General features: G+C 33.4%; 1 protein-coding gene across 6 annotated transcripts; it reads left to right on the top strand.

Annotated features, from left to right (window-relative positions):
- The first annotated feature begins 11,085 nt into the window (after positions 1–11,085).
- On the top strand, positions 11,086–14,648 carry LOC111915715 (inorganic pyrophosphatase TTM1). 6 transcript variants are annotated; one of them, XM_023911351.3, is made up of 11 exons: positions 11,086–11,214; positions 11,612–11,968; positions 12,061–12,371; positions 12,464–12,577; positions 12,659–12,832; positions 12,919–13,113; positions 13,199–13,321; positions 13,482–13,606; positions 13,730–13,850; positions 13,925–14,179; positions 14,255–14,648. In XM_023911351.3, exons 2-11 carry the CDS (start codon positions 11,629–11,631, stop codon positions 14,474–14,476), a joined length of 1,980 nt encoding a protein of 659 aa, XP_023767119.1. In that variant the 5' UTR covers positions 11,086–11,214; positions 11,612–11,628; the 3' UTR covers positions 14,477–14,648. The 6 variants fall into 6 exon arrangements, with proteins under 6 accessions (XP_023767119.1, XP_023767121.1, XP_023767117.1 ...); XM_023911353.3 differs by having other exon boundaries at positions 11,124–11,299; positions 13,799–13,850; XM_023911349.3 differs by having other exon boundaries at positions 11,125–11,299.
- Positions 14,649–15,526: the final 878 nt, after the last annotated feature.

Consider the following 15,526-nt stretch of genomic DNA (forward strand, 5'->3'; position numbering starts at 1 on the left):
AGAGATCTAGAAGATAACAACACAAGGTTTTGACTTTATACCTCAAAATTAATGTCTATGACGGTATGTTTTTTTATACAAACCAACATTATTTTAACCTTTTATATTAATCGGTCTTTTAAGTCTTTTATTTTGTTTTTTTATGATTACCTTCCGTTAACAGTCATTTTGATCACACTTGTATGTTCATAAATGTTGATCTTTCGGCGATTGTTACCTTTATAGAAAGGTTACTAACTATTTTAATAAGTCATTGCTTTTTTATTCCCTTTATTAATTTTATAATTAACCTTGAAGAGGCCTTTAGATCAATCGAAATATCAAACAATGACTACAAATAAGAACAAGAGAAATTCACGAAGAAAAACTTTCACTAAGAAAGATAATCTCACAAAGAGATTATCGCGTGCACAAAGCGATGATTAGGGTTTGTGAAAGGCGTGACCATTCACAAACCTGTAAGGATTTTCTCGTTTCGAGGTTTAGAAGCTTTGACTTTGATGATCTTGTCTCCACACATTCGCCGATTAAAAACATCTTCAAATCTCTTTCGATCAATCTGGTCAAGAACGCTGTCAGTCTTAGGCTTGCTAGAGCTAGGAGGAGGTTGAGAAAACTGAGCCTTGGACTGAAATTCCAGGAACTTCTGCATCTGAGCTTCAAAAGATCCCTTGGCCTGAAGTTTGTGTTGAATAAGAGATTCATCAGCTTGAGCAATGTTCTTTAGAAGCTGAGCTTGATTGGCTTCATCAAGAATTTGCTTGACTTGATCAGGGGACATGTTCCATTCAGTGGCAAGGTTTGAAATACTGACAATGGACTTGGGTTTCTTCACAGTTGAAGAAGTATCAGTTTGAGAATGATCCAATTCAGTATCCGCTACCTTCCGTTTTCTAGACAACGGATGAGATTCTTCACTAGCAATGTCCGAATCCTCTCCTTGGACCGGAATGATGGGATCAGCAATAGGATTGGCTAGTATCGGATGAGATTCTTCAAGGTCATATGAGCTTTCTTGCTGAACTGTAATGAGAGGATCAATGAAGTTCATGTCAAGAATTTGACATTCGTCATCAGGTTCATCATGCTCACTGTCTTCAAACAATTTTTCAGTAGCTGCTGGACTATTATGCCCCGCAGAATCAGATTCATGAACGGGGTTGGGAGATTCATGCTGAATGAAAGTGTTGTTAGCAGGATCTGTGTCTTTCTCATTTGGTTCACCATCAGCATGAGCATTTGGTTCACCATCAGCATGATCATCAGCATCAGCATCATCATCAGTATCTCCCCCTTTTTGAGCATCATCAGAGTTGGGACTAGCGGGAGGAGTAAGTAAGAGAACTTCCTTGATTTGTTGAACATCAGCCTCAATTCGAAGCAGACGCTGACTCATGTCCCGAGTCAGTGACATCAGTTCAGAAAATGTTGAGGCGGGAATTTGAACCATTGAGGTACCTGGGGCAACTGGAGAGCTAGGAGGCATCCTTGGAGAGAAGTGGTGAGCTGCTGGTGACGGATGCTCCCCCTGTGAGGGATGCTCCCCCTAAGATGGTTGCTCCCCCAGAGGCATGGAATCCTGTGGTGCTGAGGAGGCTTTGCCAGAGTCCGAGATGATGTGATGAGACAGTTGAGGGGAGAAATGACCGCCATCATGATGTTCCACCTCTTGATCAGCATGATCCATTTGATTACCATCAGCACCTCCTTCATCAGTGTCAGCGGTGAGAGAAGGCACAGTGTATGGATTGGCAATCCATTCTCTCATCCTATCGGAGATTCCAATGTCAGTATCCAAAGGATCATCCTGATACATACGAACTGACATTCGAGGGCATTGAATTGGATTCCCAGAGTGAGAAAAGTAGTCAGTAGCGAAGAATTTATCGAACACCACGGCAATCCAGCGTGGAAAGGGAACATGATCAGCACGCACATTTGCACGTAGAAGCTGAACAAGCTGATCAAAGAATAGTGCCCCATAATCTAATCTTTTGTTGAGAAGAAGAGAGCAGACGACTTGTTGCTCGTAGTTGCTCAATTGATCACCACTGCGAGACTTGTGACCCACACACTTGCATAAAGCACCAGTGAAAAACTTCCAGCCTGGGGTCACGCACTGACGCAAAATAAGAGTTGATCGAGTGCCAGCCTTTGAATGATCATAGCCCAATTGATCAAACATGCGTTTACATCTTTCAATAGTAGGAGGTTCATAAAAGGGTTCGAAAATCGGTAATCTTAACGCAGCACTGAGTAGTTCTGCGGTGATGAAGACGGAGTGTCTGCCATGGCCAATGGTTCCGGTGATGGCATTGTTTTCTTCATTAACTGTTGCAGTATAGTAGAGCTCACATACTTGTTATGGGAAGAACTCGGACGGTACATCACTGATTGCATATCGAAGGCGGCAAGAAGCCAAGAAATTGACGAAATCATCGAGTCCAAGACCTCGATGAACCTCTGGAATGTCAGGGTTGAAGACGACATTGGTTGCCTTAATGTGAATTGGAAGTGAGGGAGAGTTTCGGGCAGGAACGACTCTTCGAGAGGTTGAGGAGTATGTGAACAGAGATGCCGCAATTGGAGAGTATTTGAGAATTCTAGGGTTTTTTGAGAGAAGTTCAAGGTTTTGGAAGGAAAAATTAAACCAAAGGAGAAAGAGGTTTAAATATGGAATGAAAAGGGGGTTTTTAAAAGGTAATGATTATCTTCATTAAAAAGGTGATGATTATCTTCATTAAGGATAACGGCGCATCGTAACAACCTGTCAGAGTAGAAAATAGTCGTTGGATAAAAGAGCCGTTGACTGGAGGTGAAACGTCAATCAGTGTTTGCGGAAGCGCTGAGCTCAGTGTCACAAAAGTTACATGCTGAAAATATTTCTCCGTCAATTCAAGGTACAACTTGCTTATTCAGGGCTAGCAAGGAGATTGGTGCGTGTGATAGATACTAGTTATATTATCTAACCATCGGCACAGAGTGTTATGACTTCATCAGTGAGTGGTTTATCTTACTGAATCATTAGACACTGAATAAGAGGAGGGTAAAGAATGGATTGTTGCGTGTGATAAACCTTGGTGTTTTGGTCTAACCATCGGCAAAGATTTTTAGACTCTCATCAGCGTGTGTTTTGGCACACTGAATCACAGAATCAGTGCAAGATTGGTAAGAAGGGGTAGTTGCGTGTGATAGATCTTGGTGTTTTGATCTAACCATCGGCAAAGATTTTTAGACTTTCATCAGCGTGTGTTTTGGCACACTGAATCACAGAATCAGTGTAAGATTGGTAAGAAGAGGTAGTTGCGTGTGATAGATCTTGGTGTTTTGATCTAACCATCGGCAAAGAGTTTCAAGTCGTTATCAGTGTATGGTTTAATACAGTGAATCATTCAACTTTTATTTAGAAGAATTGAAGAAGAGATAAAGATAAGAAATCAAACCAAACTGCTCAGTAGCAAATATCATCAGTATGTCATCATCAGCACAATGTACATCAGCTTATAAGACAAAATCAAACATTAGCACAATTAAACATCAAAATAAATTACAAGGAAATCATTCCCAGTTCTCCGATAATGTAAGCAGTTGATTGAGAATCCAGTGCCTTTTATCAGCTCCTGACCCTTTTGAGAACTTTCCACCAATCTTCTTTTGAAACTTTGAGAAGTTTCGACCTGATTTTTCAAAGGTCTTCACAATCAAAGCTGCACTGGCTACAACCTTTTCAAGATCATCAGTGTCAGTTTTAGATGAATCAGTGTCTGAATCACTTTCAGTGTCTGAATCTGCCACCAGATTTTTGTTGGAGAACAAGGCTACAGAAGATTCACGCTGAGAATCCTTCATCAGTTCCTTTCTTTGAAGCTTGGATTCTTCATAGTATCGAAGATTTCCATAGAGACTTTGAAGGTCCATAGAGTTGATCTTCTCACTGTTTTTCAGCACATCAACATGATTCTCCCAACCTGCACCTAGAGAATCCAAAAACTTTTGCACTAGAACAGTTCTATGCTTCAACTGATCTAGTCTCCGAAGATCATTAACAAGAGTATTGAATCTGTTAAAAGTTTGAGTCAAGGTTTCACCTTTCTTAGCAAAGAAATGTTCATACCTTCGGTTAAGATCATTTATTTGAGTAGCCTTGACTTCTTCAATTCCTTCAAAAGATACAATAAGCGTATCCATCATCTCTTTTGCTGAGATGCAATTTTGAACCAGCCCAAAGATGTTGTATGGCAGAGAGTAACTGATTGCGGCACGAGCATGAACATCTAGACCATGTTTTCTCTTGTCATCTGTCGTCCAATTTTCTTTGGGAGTTTTCTTCATAGTACCATCAGAAACATTATTTTTAAGAGGCTGATACACCGGAACATAAGGACCTTTTTCAACGATGTCCAGCATGTCTTCATCAACAGACTCTAAGGCATATAGAGCCTTTATTTTCCACATAGCAAAGTTCGTTTCATCGAAAGGAGGGATTTTAGCAGAAGGATGATTTGATGAGTTTGATGAAGAAGAAGATGAAGCCATTTGTTTGATAAAAGAAACCTGCTCTGATACCAATTGAAGAGGCCTTTAGATCAATCGAAATATCAAACAATGACTACAAATAAGAACAAGAGAAATTCACGAAGAAAAACTTTCACTAAGAAAGATAATCTCACAAAGAGATTATCGTGTGCACAAAGCGACGATTAGGGTTTGTGAAAGGCGTGACCATTCACAAACCTGTACAAGATAATATATACTGCTATTCTAGACAATCCCTACAATTCAGGGATACGCTACCTAATTAATCAGGATAACTAAGGAAACAGGATAAATACAAGATTTGTTACAACGCACTGAATAAACTAAACTAATACAAACTGAGCTGCTGATACGCTGGTGCTGACGCTGAGACATATGCTGACGCTGAGTCTGTTTTAAACATTATCATATTTCAAGGTTTGACCTTACAAACCTCCCTAATAAAAAACAGCTTGGTTGGTCTACGAGGACTTCAAAATCCTTCTTCTTCTTTGTCGGTTCAAACATCTCAATCATATTTTGAATATGATGACTTTTTGATTAATTACCAGCTTAAAAACGTTATTGATTTGCATGAAACACAAGAGGTATGTCAACAATTGAGTCATCTTAATAGCATTTCTATTCCCGTGGACAAATATTATAATTTTAATGATCTTATTGTATTTTTAAGGTCAGGAAATTCACCATTGTTGGGACCATTTATGGGATTCGTCAAGATATTTATTGGTACCACAATGCGTGTATCAAGTGTGGAAGGAAAATCAATAAAAGGAATGCGTTTGATGGTGTAAAAAGTAGTGATGCAAGTGTGGTTTATGAATGCTCTAATAATAAGTGTAAAAATAAGAAAATATCTTTTGTTTCGAGGTTGTTTACTTTTAACAAAATTGCAATTAAAACAACTTTAAAATATTATTAAACATATATTTAATATTTATTTATGTTTGTATTTTTTTATAGGTATAAGATACCTATTCCTGTAGAGATGCTTATAAATTAGTCAAAAAAAAAGTACAATTTGTCTCCTAAATTAAATTAAACAGATATAAAATAATTATAATATGTTTTTATTACTTACCATCATTTACTGGATTTCGTTTAATTAATGTGTTTTTAACAATAACAATATTATATATCATTTTTTCCGACTGGTGTAGTCCATAATTGTATTATTATGACCTTAAATATTCTGATGCATTCAAAGTTGACGTTAATGAATTTAACGTCACCAATAACTACAATCAATTTGGGATACTTACATATAGGCTTGATAATAACATTATCAATGATTTGGAAAAAAAAATTAGTTGTTGAGGTAGTTATATAATTTTTTTTATCTGTTTATACTCTTAATTTTTATGACTCATGCTTTTATATAATTCAATAATTAATTGTAAATGCCAATGGAACAAAAATTGAATGAAACTAATATAAACATTTACATTTCTTAAGTAGGTCGGTAATTCTACATTGTTTAGTGTTGATGATACATACATTACATCTCACGAAACGAAGTCAACATTATAGGTTATTTTCAAGAAAGAGCAATACTTGCTCCAAAAAATGAAGTTATCCAACAAATAAGTGATCGTTTGTTATCATTGTTTCCAGGAGATGAAGTAGAATATCGAAGTTCAGATAGTCTCTGTCAATCCGAGTTTGTTCATGATTAGTTTGATGCAAATTTATACTCCCCATATGTTTTAAATGGTCTTAAAATATCAGGTTTGTCAAATCACACGTTGATTTTAAAAGTTAATGTTTCGGTTATGTTATTAAGAAACATTAATCAGGAAAATGACTTATGTAACGGCACTAGATTACAAGTCAAGTCTTTGGGCAAATGTGTTATTGAGACAATTATCATATTTGGAAGTAATGTTGGAAACCGAACTTTTATTCCAATAATATCATTAAGTCCTTCTGAAAAAAATCTCCTTTAAATTTCAAAGAAGGCAATTTTCATTGGTTGTATGTTTTGCAATGACAATTAATAAAACTCAGGGGCAGTCAATATCGAAAGTTGGTCTGTATCTCAAAGATCATATTTTTTTAGATGGACAATTGTATGTTCCTTTATCTAGAGTTAAAAGTAGATAATAATTGAAATTGTTAATTTTAGATAAGGATGGTGGACTTATAAACAAAACTTTCAATGTTGTGTATAATGAAGTTTTTTAAAATTTATAAACGATTCATAGTTTTTAATTTCTAATTATTGTGTTTTTTTATTTATTTTTATTAAATTTCTGTAATATTTAATTTTTTATATATCAATGTCATTTATATTATTGATTGGGTTTTTCTTTAAACTCTATTAAAATTTATATTTTGCTTTATAAATCATAATTATATTAAATGTCTTCAAGTATATAATGTATATCGAATATTAAAATAAATATGTATGTGTATATATATATATATATAATCAATACAAAAGTTTTAAAAAAACTTTAACCTATTTATTTTAATAAAAATTTTAAAAATAAATTTAACCTTGGTTCCCACGTGTTGTAACCTAGTTAAATAGTATTATTATAAGATGAAACCTTATCTTTGCTAGTAAATATTATGATGAGGCCTTTCCATATACATTTGGGACAAAATTACAAGATTGTGGTTAGGTGGAAATTGTTATTTTAGGCCACGAAGGTTTGGAGTAGCACTCATGGTCAATAGGTTTTCAATTTATTGCTACTTTGGTCCAATTTACTTTAAACTTTTTTGTAATGATGATTTTATCCTTGGTTTTTTTCTTTTTCAGTTATTTATTTATTTATATATTTTTATAATTAAAAGAAAATTAATATATATATATATATATATATATATATATATATATATATATATATATATATATATATATATATATATATATATATATATATATATATATATATATATATATATATATAACCTCCACCATCCCCTCCTTCACCATTCCACCACTATGACTACCATCGACCTCCCAAGATCCACACACTCATCACCACCTTCTACTACAATGAACCACCTTATTCCTCCATTCACCATCACCAAACATCATTCCTAACTCCGTAACCTTCATTCCAACCACCCCTTCACCCAGATCCTCAGTCACCATTCCGCCATCTTAACCACCAAAAACACCACCCATCACCACCCTTACTTGCTCAAAATTTCTAGCCACCTTAGCCCACATCCCTACACAATAAACCCATATCAATTGACCTTAAAACAAAACTTCACATGTTTCTAATTCCAACATTCGTTCACCCACCTTCATCACCTTTTCTTCCCCTGCTCATCACCCTATACTACCCACTTAAACACCACCACCCAACGCCACCTTCAATCACCCAAGACCTCCCTTCTTCCTCAATTATCACCATTTCTAATAGTTGAAAATGTAAAAAAGATATATAAAAGAAGGAGTTACGGTCGATCCAGAAATGAGAAAAAAGGAGAACTGTGATCGAGTTTAGAAAAAGGAGAAGGAGGGCGCGACTTTGGGTGACTGTGTTTGTCGATTGGATTTTGAGTATTGAAGATGGGGGTCCGATTTATAGTGTGAAACCCTTGTCGCCGATCTAACCCTTGTTGGTGTTTCAAGGTTCGGTTTTGTCGATCTAACCCTTACTGGAGCTGGCTGTTAAAGCAAACCTTAGCACCATAGGAACTGTGTCGTCGATGAACATATTTGAAAGGGGTAATGAATCTAATGAGATACCTTGTATTGTTGATGAAGCATCAATTTTGGGATCCAAAATCAAAAGTTGAACAAAAGGATTAAGGCTGAATCTGATAAGATACATTGTATTGTTGATGAATCGATCTTGCTTGAGCATGAATTAGAGGAAATTAGGGGAAAACGAGGCTAGATCTGTCCCATTAGGAGTTAAATTGGGTTGCAAACTATGATGCGATATCTTACCCATGTGTTTTATTCTTGAATTGATCTCCCATTTCATACAGAGTTGCTATAAAGGTGCTATTACAAGAAATCACCGGAGAAAATGTCTTGGAGGTCTTGAGATGCTGATGGAGCCAAGTATATGTGTGTTTGAGAGAGAGAGAGAGTGTATTTTATTTTTTATTTTTCTTTTAATTATAAAATAATTTAAATCAGAAAACTAAAAAAGCAAAAACCAAGGGTAAAATCGTTATTATAAAAAGTTTAAAGTAAAATGGACAAAAGTGACAAGAAAATAAAAATCTTTAGACCATGAGTATTAATACAAACATTTTTGCCCTAAAGTGATAATTTTCACCGAACAATAAGGACCACCACTTTTGCAATTTTGTCTTTTCAACCAACTTTTAGGCTTTATATTTTCCAAAAAGTAAAAAATGAGATAAAAGATGTTTGGGAAAGGGAAAAGATCTTTTAAAACCAACTTTTCAGAAAGAAGGAAAGAGAGCATTTGGAAAAGTCACTCATCACTCACTTTTTGAAACTTTTGAAGCACCTACATTTAAGTTACTCATATACCCCCAACTACCACTACCCTGATCAATAAGCCCTTGAAACTTTTAGTCATTTTACATGTAAAAGTTAAACCAAACACATTTTAAAAATAACTTTTGACTTTTGTTTTCTCAAAAGTTAATCTAAACACATTTTTAAAAACATTTTTTATAAAAAATCCTTTTGTAAAAAGGACTTTTGAAGATAAAAAGATATCCCAAACACCTCCTTAATATCAATTCCATGATATATTTCGGGGAAAGGAATATTGGATTTAGTATCAATTCCATGATACATTTCTTAAAAATTTGTTGGAAAGGAAGATTTAGTATCAATTCCATGATACATTTCTTAAAAATTTGTTGGAAAGGAAGATTTAGTATCAATTCCATGATACATTTCTTAAAAATTTGTTCTCATGTTTGCTTTCGAGTTTATCACAGATAGTTTGTGGTTATCTTTTTGTACTTTCTAGGAATCATGTTCTCGAATATTAAGTTTTCAATTATTTTTAATAAAGGACTAAAAGTCTAAAACATCTTGATTTAAAAAGTTAAAACTTCATAATCTGTTTAGTAACAATGTTTGAATAACTTATTAGACAATATTTAATTATGCATTTAAATCATGTATTAATCATGATAAGCTTAAAAAGAAAAATGACATGTTTTGTGCAAGAAAGATATGAGGAAAAACGACATGTTTTGTGCAAGAAAGATATGATACAAATTATTTTCAATTTGTGTTTGGAGATATTGCACGAGTACATAGTTATATATGATAGATTCAAAAGTAGTATATTTGAAAGATATAAAAAATGATATAATTAAAACTCTCAAGTATATAAAAAACACTACATAAAAATAATTTTTAATTTTAATAAATTAAAATTTAAGTTTGTATTTTAGAATAAAATTAGTTTTTTAATCGAATTTTTTACTCTTTTTTAGTCCGAATTAAAACAAAAAAGTTCACTTAAATATAAATTAAAATTAAAATATATTTTAATAAATAATTTTTTTGTCACATGTCAGACTTTTATTGATTTGATCACATTTCATTTTGTGGTTATTTTCAATTAAATTTTTTCTACATGAAATTTGTGGTTGTTCATTTTTATTAAGTTTCACATGATATTTAATTAAATGTATTAATTGCAATAAGTTTGCATTTCAAATGATATAAACACTCTCATTTTCCAATTTCAACCCTCGATTTGATTTTTTTTTTTTTTTTGTCTTTTGTTGTTTTTTTTCCTACTAACGGAACAAAAACAAAGTTTGCTTTTATTTATCACGTACATTAATTAATTTAGTATTACATTTGTGTGGTGCGTTATGCAGACTGAAAGCATTTAGTTGAGCAATTGTATACTCATGTTGCCGAATATTCTGATTTGTATATACGGAGAAGTGTGGACAAAACATCAGACATTGGATATGTTCCTTGTAATCAACCATTACATAATGGTTATGGTGAATTGTAATTTATCAGTAAACGATAATTGTATCGATTTGTTTATAAAATAAAGACAAACTTTGCTTTGTTAAATGTTGTTCGAATTTTATAATGTTGTTTGAATTTTAAAATGCCGTCCGAATTTTATATGGTTATCGAAATTTATAATAATAATAATAATAATAATAATAATAATAATAATAAGAAGAAGAAGAAGAAGATTAAAATATAAAGTAAAAGGAAAGGAAAAAAAAACAAAAAAAGAAAGAAACAAAAGAAATGATATCAAATTAAAAGTAAATAATTCATTAGATTGATGTCGGGAGGGTAAAATTGGTTAAGGGGTAATTACAACACAACCATTTTATTAATTATTTTTTTTTTTAATTTCAAAATTTGTAAATTAAGTCTGTTAGTTTCATTTGTTTATTTATTTAAATTTAAAAGAAAAAAAACACTTTAATTTTAATAATTTAATATTTTTATAATTTTTTTATAGATTCAAAGTTTTTAAATATTTAAAATTTTATATTTTTTAAATAAACTTATATAATATATTAGATGCGATTATCAAAGGATTTGAAAGGATGCTATTTTCCCATAAATTAGAAAAAAATATATATCTCAATTTATTGGTAAATGTTCCGGTCATCCACTTGAAATATATATCTACCGCCAGACGTCTTATTTAGCAACCAACGATCTCGCGTCCCTTCATCATCATCGTTCCTCTGTAAATTGACTCATACTTTCATCGTCAACCAACAAAGGTCTCATTATCATTCTCATTCTCATTCTCAATCTCACCACCTGGTTATCTTCAACCCTACACTCCTACCCCATCAACGTCTTTCGGTACTTTAACAACCCCTTCTAGATCACTAGCCCCCATTTTTAATTCAACTTTCTAGGACCTATTGACACCCTTCTAACCATACCCAGAAAAAGTGCAGGGATCTTTCGAGAGTTTTTTTTATGTTTGTTATCCTTTACATGAAATCTTAATTGGTTAATTAGGGAAAAATCTATTTCAGGTTACTTGAATTGCTTATGAGTCTAAATTAATTGTTTACTTTGCCTTCCATCTAATTGATTGTTTGATTCATTGAATTTGGGGGAAAAATCTATTTCCGTTTATTCCTACTTATTTTGGTTTGATTTTTGCAGCATAAAGGTGAAAAAAGATGTCCCAGGAGAATTCTTCCACTGTTGAATCGCCTAGAAGACGATCTGGTCTGCTAAGAGATCAAGTTCAGTTGGTTAAAAAGAAGGATTCATCTCGATACGAGATTGCCCCAATCCAAGATCCTCTATCATTCGAGAAGGGTTTCTTCGTAGTGATCCGAGCATGCCAATTATTAGTTCAGAAAAATGAAGGCATTCTGTTAGTCGGAGTAGCAGGTCCATCTGGGGCTGGGAAGACTGTATTCACAGATAAAGTCCTCAACTTCATGCCCAGCATCGCCGTCATAACAATGGACAATTACAATGATGCAACTCGTATTGTTGATGGCAATTTTGATGGTAATTACTCTTAATTTCTTTCATTCTCGTTGTCTCCTTAAGCTTCTCCGACTTCCATGGCAGTTATCTGACTGCCGTTTTCTTTGCTTCAGATCCAAGGCTGACGGATTATGACACATTACTTGATAATATCCGTGGGTTGAAGGAAGGGAACGCTGTTGATGTTCCCATTTACGATTTTAAGTCCAGTTCACGAATTGGCTACAGAAAAGTCGAAGTTCCTTCTTCTCGGATAGTCATTATAGAAGGGATTTATGCACTGAGTGAAAAGCTACGACCATTGTTAGATCTTCGTGTCTCTGTAACTGGTGGAGTACACTTTGATCTTGTCAAGAGGGTTTTAAGGGACATCCAACGTGTTGGTCAAGAACCTGAAGAAATCATTCATCAAATCTCTGAAACCGTATATTTCAGTTTGATTATCTTTATGATCGACTAATCATATATCTTTTCGAGTTTTGTTCTCTATATGATTCAAGCTATCCTTACACTCAGGTATATCCTATGTACAAAGCTTTCATCGAGCCTGATCTACAAACTGCACATATAAAAATTATCAACAAGTTCAATCCTTTCTCCGGATTCCAAAATCCCAGTTATATTTTGAAGGTTAGCTCCTCAATTTACTGTTCAAAAGGGAATTTACATACAATGCTCATTTTAATGACTGGTTTTTGTTTGATTACATAGTCTAAAAAGACAGTGACACCAGAGCAAATGAAAGCAGTTCTTTCTCCAGATCATCAAGAAAGAAAAGAAGAAACTTATGACATTTATCTTCTTCCACCTGGTGAAGATCCTGAAGCTTGTCAATCATATCTCAGGATGAGAAACAGGGATGGAAAGTACAATCTTATGTTTGAGGTCTTTTACAAAATCTTGCTTTTTTTTTTTTTAATTAAAACATCAGTTGTATGGATATATTAAAATCTTATTTGTATTTATTTTAGGAATGGGTGTCTGATAGTCCATTCATTATATCACCTAGAATCACCTTTGAAGTGAGTGTGCGTCTTCTTGGAGGACTAATGGCATTAGGCTACACCATTGCTGCCATTCTCAAAAGAAGTAGCCATGTTTTCTTTGATGAAAAGGTCTGTGTGAAAACCGATTGGTTAGAGCAACTTAATCGCACCTATGTTCAGGTATCTTATTTCAACACCATCTTGTTAATTTGGCAAAATGTTTTTATTTTTATTTTTTCATGTTGTTTTGTTTTGATTGGCTAAGGTGCAAGGAAGAGATCGTTTGTATGTCAAATATATCGCGGAGCAACTAGATTTAGATGGTACATATGTTCCTCGCACATACATTGAACAAATACAGCTTGAAAAAGCCGTAAATGATGTCATGGTATGTTGTTTTATACCAAACTTTTACACAATGTGTCTGATAATGTTACCAGACACTTTGTGGCTGATACGTATACATATCAGCCACACATCAGGCCCGCTGTGTTATTGGGTCGAAGATATGTATGGAGTGTGCATTTATAGTTACGGTCTTGATGTAGTCAAATCTTCAGGCATTGCCAGATGATCTGAAGACAAAGCTTAGCATAGATGATGATTTGGTTTCAAGCCCTAAAGAAGCGTTATCTCGCGCCTCTGCTGATAGGAGATCCAAATATCTTAATCGGTACTTCTCATTACTGTATTAAAAAAATATAAATTTTGTCACGTTGACATCAGTCTCAGTCCAATGCACACCAAACACAAACACAGTACACTTGTTTTGAGTTTGATTTTTGTGCAACCACAGGGGTGGTGCGCATTCGCTTTCGACACGCGAAAGGAATTTCTCAAAGCTAACAAAACTTTCTATTAATAGTAGGAGATTTGATGGGAGGACACCCGATTCACCAGCACCAGTTGCAAATCAAGTAAATTTTCAAATCCATTTTTTTTAAAAGTTTTTGTTGCGAGTTATTTAGCAGTTGTTTTGGTTGTTTTTTAGGGAGTGATTACGCACTTATCGGAACAAATTTCTACTCTGAATGAAAGAATGGACGACTTTACATCTCGTATTGAAGAACTTACTTCAAAGTTTTCGGAAAAAAGAGTACCGAGTCATCAAAATATAGCCGGGCAGACTGAACCCTGCAACGGGTCAGCAACTTCACTGTTCATGGCCGGTTTAGGAAACGGTCAAATGCTGCCCAATTCTGCATCTTCTAACCAGTTGGCTCGGGACCCACCTCTCATGGAAGAGGTGGACAATTCATACTTTTTAACTACCTTTCATTTGAGTTTCGGATCTGACATGATTTTTTTTTTTGTTGAAAAGGTTTTAATGATAGCGAGGGGACAACGACAGGTGATGCATCAGCTTGACAACTTGAGTAACTTGTTACGTGAGTACATGACTGAAAAGGGTCAGGCTGACCGGGCAGAAAAGGGCAGTAGCAGATTGACCGGATTTGAGTCGGTTGGATTACCCTTTGTGGTGACATTGACAATTGGTGGATTGGGTTTCTTATTGTGCAGGAGTTTGTATTCCCAAAAGTAAACCCTTCTTGAAAATTTCCATTCTTAAAATAACTAAATAAACATGAAACATAAAAGCTTAAAAGCTGAGATCAAAAATCTTATGTATCATCTAACAGTGTAAAGAATCGGGTGAATGTTGCCCCAATATATGATATATATCAATTATCAATACAAAAACATTATTCCATACATACATTTGAGGTCTGTTTGGAGTTTGGACATGTAAACCCTGGCCTTACCTATCATCTATTTGTTGTGTACTTAAATTTAATCTCTCTTGCCAGGGTGCGTCGATGGGGGTTCTATCTTCTATGGCAGTACACTTACATCATTTAGCATATGTATTGATATGTAATTGTTAATGTCATAAAATCACAATGAATAATAATAATAATAATAATAATAATAATTATTATTATTATTATTATTATTATTATTATTATTTTAAATTATTAATCTTTTCAATGTATTCCGTTGGTAAATAAACTTTTTCTTGGGTTCAGATTATATTGTTGGAGTGGATTTCAAAACTCGTCTATTATGACATCCAACATGACATAATTTATTTATTTATGCTGATCTAACGATGTTTTTGTAAGTTTATTTATTTATTATTTAGTATTTATTTTATTTTTTTATTTTAATATTTTTTAAAGATTATTACTATATTTATCTTTTAGTTTATTCTAATTATGTTAAAATAAATAAATCATGTATGAAAAATTTAGGTCACATGTAATTTAGTTTTATCAATATGACCAATAATGTTAGCATTTCAAACCAATTTTACTTCACACTTAATCATATTATTATTATTATTATTATTATTATTATTATTACAAAAAAAAATCCATTTTAGTGTCATTTCAAACTCAAATTTTGAGAATATGTTTGAAATCAGAAATTTCAAGAAGATGTTTGTTCTTTTAACTGAAATTTAACAAAAAGTTCAAAAGATCATAACAATTACAATACAAAAAGAACGTAAAATGTAATATTTTGTTGAAAAATTTGCAATATTTGACATTTTGAAATAGTCATTTCAAACATTTATGGGTCTTGTGCAATG

This window comes from Lactuca sativa, chromosome 1 (assembly GCF_002870075.4).
Source record: "Lactuca sativa cultivar Salinas chromosome 1, Lsat_Salinas_v11, whole genome shotgun sequence".
In the NCBI taxonomy this organism is placed as follows: domain Eukaryota; kingdom Viridiplantae; phylum Streptophyta; class Magnoliopsida; order Asterales; family Asteraceae; genus Lactuca; species Lactuca sativa.

Bases quoted from the DNA above. Each gene is read 5' to 3' on its own strand.
- LOC111915715 (XM_023911351.3), top strand. From the start codon at position 11,629: ATGTCCCAGGAGAATTCTTCCACTGTTGAATCGCCTAGAAGACGATCT. The intron at 13,114-13,198 runs GTATCTTATTTC...TGATTGGCTAAG, and splicing joins TTAATCGCACCTATGTTCAG to GTGCAAGGAAGAGATCGTTT. The intron at 13,607-13,729 runs GTACTTCTCATT...GTGCAACCACAG, and splicing joins AGATCCAAATATCTTAATCG to GGGTGGTGCGCATTCGCTTT.